Below are 9,342 nucleotides of genomic sequence, written 5' to 3'. Positions count from 1 at the left end.
GACGAGTGTGTTTTCCTTCATGATAAAATACACATTTTTCTTTAAAGCTTTACTGAAAAGTGGTGGGTTTTTTTGAAAAAAGAACCTCCATAACCACATACCCACTGAGCGTCTGCAACTCCCGACAGCGCTCCTGCGCGGGCGCGCCTGCTCCGACTGCTTCTTCCTCCCACGTGACCCGCTCAGGCTCCTCCCCGCCTCCAACATGGCGGCACCCAGGGGCTCCAGACGCACGTGAAAGAGTCTGAGTACGTGGGAATCGGAGTGCAAGTCTGTGAGCCAGTTTCCCTTCCTTGCCGTCGGTTGCATCCCTTCGACCCTTCCTTAGGTCCTCGCGGGCCCTGCTCCTCTGCAGCCATGAAGACAAAGCCCGTTTCCCACAAGACCGAGAACACGTACCGGGTGAGCGAGGGAACTTGGCGGTGCGATTGGCTCTTAGCGGGATTCCGGAGCTACAGTGCTCTGGGCTGAGCGTGATTCACAGGCCTAGAAGCTCTGGCAGAGTCTCTGTCTCCCGGTATAGTAAACATGGGATGGGGAAAGAAGCCTGAACTGCAGATTTCGCCTATGATTTGTGTGTTCTGGCCTGCCTGAGACTTCTCTTCGGTCCAGGGTTAAATTCAGTACCACAGACTAATTAATCGCTTAGGAATTTTTTCCTGTTCCTTTATCCTTGAAGACCGAATTGGGGGGGGGGGGCGGACCAGTGAAAGGAGGTGAGTGATTTCCAACTATTGGCTAGGACAGCACTTCATCTCTTTGCTCCTTGAAGGTTTCTTTGCTACTGTAACAACCATAGGTCTGTATACGTTCAGAAGCACTTCTGTTGCAACGACTTAGCCAGATTCCTGTGCATGTAGCAGGGTATGAAACCTAGCAGTTTTAGCGAGGCCACATAACCAACTTTCACCTAGGTCCATCCACCACCGTCTAACATGGAAATTTTATTTGAAATGATATAACTGAAACAACTTTGGCAACTATATCCATAGAAATATTTTCTTCGTATAGTAGTGTGGTACGTTTATTTAGGACTATGTCTTTCAGTTCGTTTTTAAAGTTATCTTTTGTGATTTATAAGTGATGTCTGCTTCCATTTTCAGAACTCAGTTCTACATTTATGATTGATTAAAAATACAAGTCTGAGATTGCAAGCGAAGCATACCATTATTTCTAATGGTAGAACATGAGGAGGCGTGTTAAAGCTTTTAACTTTCTACTTTCACGAGGAAATTGTCCACATGTGATTATTATCCAGCACTCAAACAGATATTCAAGATGTGATAACTATTAAATGATGATGTATTTTAAATATGCTCCTCCCCCACAGTTTCTTACATTTGCTGAACGACTGGGAAATGTGAATATCGATATTATTCACCGCATCGATAGAACTGCAAGCTACGATGAGGTAAGAGAATGTTAAATTAGCCTATCTTCAAGTATTTATAGTTGGTTTTTTAGTCTCTGAGAAGTGAATTGTTTCTCAAGCCATTCTTTTATGAACATGAAATAACATTAGACCAATAATGTTTCATACAGTAGCCACACGTGACAAGTTAGATTTAAAGTAAAAATTCTAATGTTCCCTAGCCGTGTATGGCTCGTTGCTTCTATCGCGTGAGTGATGTGGTGTTAGGATGTTGACTCAATTCTCAGGTGACTCTTGGATTCCATCCTCTTGTTTTCCCATGTGCATTCTGAGCACTGCTGAAACTACAATTTTAAGGAGATTTTGAACAAGTCATTTTCTTGGGGCTTAGTTTCCTCTTTTATAAAAAGGGTCCCAACCACATTGTTTCCAGTGCTAATTATGCTGTAACTCAGTCTCACCTCATCTCAAAAGTCTTGTTTTTGCTACATCGTCATTATTTTTCTATAGCCTTTTAAGGTCCTGTATAACATGCCTTTAACTTAGAAATTCAACCTCAGTTTTTTACTGTTTTTCTCTTGGCTCTAGTCAGAGTCTTCTCACTGTCTCTTTGAATGCCTTGTTTCTATTAATGAGTAAATTCAGCGTGTTAAATGATGTTATCTAGGTAGGCACGTAATGCTTTGGGAACTCACAGTAAATGGAGCCTAATCTAGATTCTTCAGGGATGTAGGTGGGGTGTCAAAAAGATGAAGTAGACAAGGTGATACCTGAATTGAGTCTGGTTTGTATGGATTTTAGCATGGGCAAGAGAACAGGAAAGGATGTTTCAGCCTGAAGGAGAAGGCTTTATAAAGGAACAGAGACTAAATCATGCATGTCACGAACAAGAAACTGCAGAGTATTTCAGTGTGCTTAGAATTGCATGCGGGATGTTGGTTTGTCTTGATGGTGACTGAGGGTGGGATGAGAGGGTAGCTGGTAAGAGATAAAGCTGAAGAAATAATCAAGGACCATGAAGGGCTCCATATGTCAGGCTAAGTTTGGATTATATCCTGAAGCTAGTGGAAGTCATTCTAGGATTATAAGGCAGGGGAGTGAATGACATAATCAGGTGTAAGTTTTAGATCTCGCTGGTTTTAGTGTGGAGGGAAGAGCAGGCCTGGAGTCAGGGCAAGCAGTCGTGAGGATTCAGTAGGCATCTAAGTAAGAAGTGTTCATGGTCGTGGCAGTTAAGATGGAGAGAAGGAAAAGATTCCAGAGATAGTAAAGAGGCAGAATGGAAATGACTTATGACCTGCTGAATATGTGGGGAGGAAGGGAATGGGTTAAAATTTATGGGTTAGTGGTTGAGGATATCATTCAGCAAGATGGGTTTATAGGAAGAAGAGCACAGGTTGGATTTGTCTGGGGCTTCTTGAGTGCGATATAGCTGTGCCATCCAAATGATGATGGTGTCTACACGATGTTTGAATGTATGGATCTGGAGGAATATAGGTGATTTGGAACTAGCATTACAGATTTAGCATGTGGCATGTGCTTTATAGTTTAAGGCACAGGAGAGATGGAAGGTACTGAGGGATGGAGTGTAGTTAGCAAGAGAAGAGAGCCAAGAGTAGGATCCTGGGCTGGATGGTCCAGAATGGCCTCAATCACACCTCTGTCTGGGGCTTGTTGGTCTTGGTTGTCCTCATGGCCTCTTATTCCCCAATAAGCTAGAGTAGGCTTCTTTTCATGATGGCAGAATCTTTCCAAGACAGTGAAAGCAAAAGCTACAAAGCCTAGCTTTGGCACTTTTGGGGTCACTTACCTTGCATGTTACTGGTCAGAGCTAAGTAGACCAGGCCAGATTCAAGGGGTAAGGAAATAGATTTTATCTCTTTGTCGTGGGGCTGCAGGTCACTTTGCAAAGGGACAGGGACATAGTCTATCACAAACAGCTGATGTGTACCAGTCATGGTGCTAGGCCAGGAAGGCCTTCTACGGTTAGGTTTTAAACTTAGATGTATTTCCCTTCTGTCTTATGAGTCACTGAACACAATTTAATGGGATTCTCCTTTCTCTCTATTCTAACTTTTGATTATATTGCATTTTTATTTTTTAAGGAGTTCCAAAGCACAATTTAAGGGTTTATCATTTTTGGAATTGTAGATTTGACATGCTGGTTGTATGCATACACACACAAATATACGTACACATACATATGTACACATGTATGATAATAATTTGGGTTCCATCCCTGGCCTCGCTCAGTGGGTTAAGGATCTGGTGTTGCCATGAGCTGTGGTGTAGTTCAAAGACTTGGCTTGGATCCTGTATTGCTGTGGCTGTAGCTCCGAATCGACCCCTAGCCTGAGAACTTCCATATGCCACGAATGTGGCCCTAAAAAGCAAAAACAAAAACAAATTTTATATAAAGTATCTCCAAAAGGGGAATTGCTGGATTAAAGGACATACTGATTTTAATTTAAATAGAAATGCCAGATTACTCCTCTGTGAGGTTGTAGCATTCATATTTCCAAAAGCAGAATGAAAGAACTGTAAGAGTCAACACATTTTTCTCAGCCTAAAATTGTGAAAAACAGAAAAAAAAATTTTAGTGTGACTGTTACATAGGTTTAAATCTTCTGCCCATATTGTACACCTGATTGCTTTTTTCATTGATTAATTCTTTTTTATTTTTAAATTTTTTTTGTCTTTTTGCCTCTTCTAGGGCTGCTCCCGCGGCATATGGAGATTCCCAGGCTAGGGGTCGAATCGGAACCGTAGGCACCAGCCTACACCAGAGCCACAGCAACTCGGGATCCAAGCCGCATCTGCAATCTATACCACAGCTCACGGCAACGCCGGATCCTTAACCCACTGAGCGAGGCCAGAGATCAAACCTGCAACCTCATGGTTCCTAGTCGGATTTGTTAACCACTGAGCCATGACGGGAACTCCCGATTAATTCATTTGTTGATTTGTGGATGATTGTTTTATTTAGACTATTATGGAAATTTCCATGTATTTTATCAATAAATTAAAATGGTATATTTTGTGTAAGTACTTCATTGTTGATTTTAGGAAGTAAAATTTACTTAGATCATAGTTTTTATTTGAGTTGGCTAATTAATGAACTGCTTTAATCTTGGCAGGAAGTTGAAACCTACTTTTTTGAAGGTCTGCTGAAGTGGAGAGAATTGAACCTTACGGAACACTTTGGTATTTTCTATTTTGTTTCTATTTTATTCACCCATCATTTCCACTGTATATGATCAAAACAGCTAAATAGTGGTGATGGAAAAGCAGAACTTACTCCTTTTCTTTTCCCACCCAGGGAAGTTTTACAAAGAAGTTATTGACAAATGCCAGTCCTTCAATCAGCTGGTCTATCACCAAAATGAGATAGTTCAGAGTTTGAAGACTCACTTGCAAATCAGGAACAGTTATGCCTATCAGCCCCTTTTGGAGTAAGTAGTATATTGAGGAAAAGTTGTCAATATTTATCTGGATTTTAAGAAAGGTTATGTTTTATACCTATGTATGCTTTAGATCTGGTGTTTGTAATTTTGACACAGGAATTTACCTTTTTTTTATGCTAAAATATTAATATATTATAGTAAGACAAAATCTTTGGGGTATACCTTTATGCTTTTGTTTTTTGCTTTATAAGAACCCCATTTTTCTTTGACATCCTAGGAATATTGATCATAACCTGTGATGGAATGTACCTTCTCATTCTCGCTTGATTTCTTTGCTGCACTCATAAAATGTGAAAAAACTTACATGACTCCTGAGACTTGGTATCGGTTTAATTAATCTTCTCATCATAAGTGATCAATTATCACTTGTGAAATAGATTTGCAGTATTTGGTTTCTGTACATGTCTCAGAGTCACTTAACCTGTCCTTATTTGTCATTCAGTTTGGTGGTACAGTTGGCACGTGATCTGCAGATGGACTTCTATCCCCATTTTCAGGATTTTTTCCTGACCATCACCTCAATCCTGGAGACTCAGGACACGGAGTTGTTAGAATGGGCCTTCACGTCGCTGTCCTATCTGTACAAGTACCTGTGGAGGCTGATGGCGAAGGACATGTCCAACATATACAGGTGACCCTTTCTCTCTCACGTGGGTTTTTCTTTTCTTATCTTTCTTTCTCTTTGTCTTTGGCTTTAAGATTTTATTTCATGTACAATTTAGTGCTGTTTAGTAAATTTATAAAGCTATGCAACCATCGCCACAATCCAGTATAAGAACATTTCTGTCGTCTCCAAAAGGTTTCTCAGGCCTATTTGCAGAGTCTGTCCTGCTCCCCATCTTCATCAGTTTTGTTTTTGTGTTTTTGTTTGTTTGTTTGTTTGTTTTTTGTCTTTTTGCCTTTTCTAGGGCCGCTCCCGCTGCATATGGAGGTTCCCAGGCTAGGGGTCGAATCGGAGCTGTAGCTGCCGGCCTACGCCACGGCTACGGCCACAGCAACTTGGGATCCGAGCCATGTTTGTGACCTACACCACAGCTCGTGGCAACACCGGATCCTTAACCCACGGAGCAAGGCCAGGAATCGAACCTGCAACCTCATAGTTCCTGATTGGATTCATTAGCCTCTGCACCACCATGGGAACTCCATCTGCATCAGTTTTGAAAGCAGAAGCAATTATATATGTGTTGAATAGTCAGGATCGCCTCTGTGGAAACAACTGTGTGCTTGGGGCCCCTACATAGAATGGTTCTCTTCTACAGTGGTATTTTTTAGCATTTAAGTTTTGTAAGTTTTTTTTTTTGGTCAAGGGCAGTTTTTATTGATACTGACAACCAGGAGAGACTCTCTGACTCCCACCTGGTTTTAGTTAAAATGTGCATAACACCTGGCAGGTGTGCCTGCTGACATGGCTCCCTGACCTCAATAGGGTCTTCACTTGCCTTTTCCCTGGCTTCAGTCTGATGCCAAACTACCTTTCCAGCTCCCTCTCTTATCATTTCCACATATAAAGTTGGTTCTCCAGCTTTAGTGGTCCATAGTCTCTTCCAGCAGTCTGCATTGACCTGATCTGACCTTCTCTTATCTCCAGCCATTGAAATCCAGCCCCCGCATCATCAAAGCCTGACCTGAATTCCATAAGCTCCACAGATATGGCCAGGCACCTTGGTCAGAAGTGAAAGCTTTGTATTCCGAACCCCCCCCCGGCCTTCTGTGTACCACTTATGTTATAAAACTTCTGTTATAATCATTCGTTTTTAATGTAATGGTGTTCTCTACAAACTTAAAGACTCTTCTTCAAGAACCCCATCCTAAGTATTTGCATTTCCTCAGCCCCAACATACTTATTAAGCCAAAAGAAGCACTCAGTGTTGGTGCGTAGCTGTGGACAGGAAAAGAAAATGAATTTTGTAGCAGTGTTTTATTTAAAGTAAGGCAAAGATTGTTTATAATCTAGTTCAACCTGGGATTAGATGGACTTTTCCACTTGGTGTCCTGATTATTACTATATACTTAAATTGCCACAGGAATGCCTAAGATTAAACTTTTACCTTCTCCCAGTTTAAGTATGGGTATAGGGTAGGATTTTTGGTTTTGTTTTTCTGCCACCTCCCTTCACCCTGCCTTCCTTTGAACAAAGAATGAGAAAAATATTTTTCTGCCCTTTACTAGCTCTCTGTGAAGGTTTTGATAAAATCTGCTAGAAACCAAGATTACTTTGTTAAAGACCAGCAAGATCTTGGGAGGATACATAGCTTATTTGGTTTCATGGCTTCTGCTGTTACTTTGATATCTCCCGAGTCTCTCCAGTTCTAAATCTCTTTGCTTTCAGTATGACATGTTCAGCAGCCTGGATGTTTTCACTTGAAATCAAAGTCAACACTTGCTCTTCAAGCCAACTCTTTTCATTCATCCATGTGTTCAGTAAATATGCATTCAGTGCCAGGCCTTGTTCGGTCACTTGGTCACCCTATATAATAACAGTGGTGCCATCCTTCTCCCCATCACTGAGATCTGGCCCCTAAGAGGATTTTTTTTTTTTTTTTGGTCTTTTTGTCTTTTTAGGGCCACACCTGTGGCATATGGAGGTTTCCCAGGCTAGGGGTCTAATTGGAGCTGTAGCTACCGGCCTACCCCAGAGCCACAGCATCTCAGGATCCAAGCCGCGTCTGCGACGTACACCACAGCTCACGGCAACACTGGATCCCACCCACTAAGCGAGGCCAGGGATCGAACCCACAACCTCATGGTTCCTAGTCGGATTCATTTCCACTGTGCCTTAAGAGGCATTTTTGGCTCATTTGTCTTCAGGGACTCGAAGTCCTCTTGAAGCTGTTATTCACGTACTCAATCCAATAAAGACTACTTATTGTACCCTTTCTGTGTGTCAGGCACTTGGGATGCAGTCACGAGTAAAAAAAAAATCCCTCTTCTCATGAAGTTTACATTTTAGCAGGGGGAGACCATCTTAGGCATGTGGCTGCTGTGAGCAAGGAACAGGGAGGAGGCCCAGTTGGTGGAGCAGCGTGTACGGGGGAGAGAGAGTCATCGGGAGATAGCAGAGGGAGGGTAGTGGGGCCTCTGACCGTGAAGGGCCTTGTGGACACTCAAGTCTTTGGTTCCATTGCAATGACTTTTTTTTTTCTCCATTCTGGCTGTGCCCACGGCCTATGGAAGTTCCTGGGCCAGGGATCAAATCCAGGCCCTGATTCATGAGCCATGACCTACACCACAGCTGCAGCAACAGTGGGTCCTTAACTCGCTGTGCCACAGTGGGAACTCCACATGAGGACTCTTGAAATGTCTCTTGGGTCTGTTTTTCTGCCATTTCCCCCTACCATTGGCCTTTTTTATGCTCCTGTTTGCTCAAGCTTGTGAGACTTGAGCAACTTCCTAGTTGGACTGTCAGCTTCTTTCTTCTTTTATTTTGTACCGTATACTGCTGCCCAGTTTCTTTTTTTGAAGAAATTCATTTCTTATTCAACCAACATTTATTAGTACCTGCTATCAGTAAGGAACCATGAGGTGGTGGAGACAAAACAAAAGCGGGAGAGATGTATTCCATGCTCTTCTGTCATTTGGGAGACCCCTTTAAACTATGGGATTATACAAGTAGTTACTTAGTCATAGCTATATGGCTCAGTGATCTTGAGTAGATTGCTTAGCCTTTCTGCCCCAAATTTAATTATAGAATGAGGGTAATAATAGTAACTACCCTGCAGAATTGTTGTACTGATTAGATAGTAAGTGTTGACTTAAATGTGAACTAGAATCCAAATGCCTTTGCTTAGTGTTCAGAGCTACCTGTTTACCTGGGCAGCTTTATCAGAGCTGCCCTCCCCACACACATCACCCTTCTTCCTTTAGACAGAGCAGCCTCTCTGTTACTTCTTGACTGGAATCACTTTTGCCCACCCCATGTCTGCGCTCGCTTTGATATCAGTAATACACACTCCAGTCCCTGCTTGGGTTCGTCGTGTCTTTCAGGGATCACCACGAGTCTCTACCTTACATCCATGTCGTCTTTCCTGTAAGACCAGCACAGCTGATCTTAGGATTCTTCTTTTTTTTTTTTTGGCTTTTTATGGCCACATTCGCAGCATATGGAAGTTCCCAGGCTAGGGGTCGAATCGGAGCTACAGCTGCCGGCCTACACCAGAGCCACAGCAAGCTGGGATCCAAGCTGTGTCTGTGACCTACACCACAGCTCATGGCAACGCCAAATCCTTAACCCACTGAGGGAGGCCAGGAATCGAACCCGTGTCTTCATGGATATTATTTGGATTCATTTCTGCTGCACCACAATGAAAACGCCTCATCTTAGGCTCCTTAATGTCTATGACCGTCAGTCTTCTGTTTAACACATGGGTGTTGTAATGGAATGAGGGTTTAAACTACTTATTTTATACCAGCTACATCTTCCTTGCATACCTTGCACAGTGTTGAGATACCGTTGACGTGTAGTATATCTGTATTAAAAGGTCGATCAATTAAACATGTCTTATTTTC

The 9,342-nt window shown here is 42.4% G+C and overlaps 1 protein-coding gene across 2 annotated transcripts in view; it reads left to right on the top strand.

Annotated features, from left to right (window-relative positions):
* The first annotated feature begins 202 nt into the window (after window positions 1-202).
* UTP20 (UTP20 small subunit processome component) overlaps window positions 203-9,342 on the top strand; it is a 100,276-nt gene continuing 91,136 nt past the window's right edge. Inside the window, exons 1-5 of one of the 2 annotated variants that reach the window (XM_047788182.1) lie at window positions 203-402; window positions 1,331-1,411; window positions 4,510-4,576; window positions 4,692-4,824; window positions 5,279-5,467. In XM_047788182.1, the coding sequence (XP_047644138.1) occupies window positions 358-402; window positions 1,331-1,411; window positions 4,510-4,576; window positions 4,692-4,824; window positions 5,279-5,467 (515 nt within the window). In that variant the 5' untranslated portion in view covers window positions 203-357. Of the gene's footprint in view, window positions 403-1,330; window positions 1,412-4,509; window positions 4,577-4,691; window positions 4,825-5,278; window positions 5,468-9,342 lie in introns of those variants that run through there. The other variant, XM_047788183.1, reaches the window with a different exon arrangement.

Source organism: Phacochoerus africanus, chromosome 7, assembly GCF_016906955.1.
Source record: "Phacochoerus africanus isolate WHEZ1 chromosome 7, ROS_Pafr_v1, whole genome shotgun sequence".
Lineage (NCBI taxonomy): Eukaryota > Metazoa > Chordata > Mammalia > Artiodactyla > Suidae > Phacochoerus > Phacochoerus africanus.
This window is presented reverse-complemented; position numbering and strand designations above follow the sequence as displayed.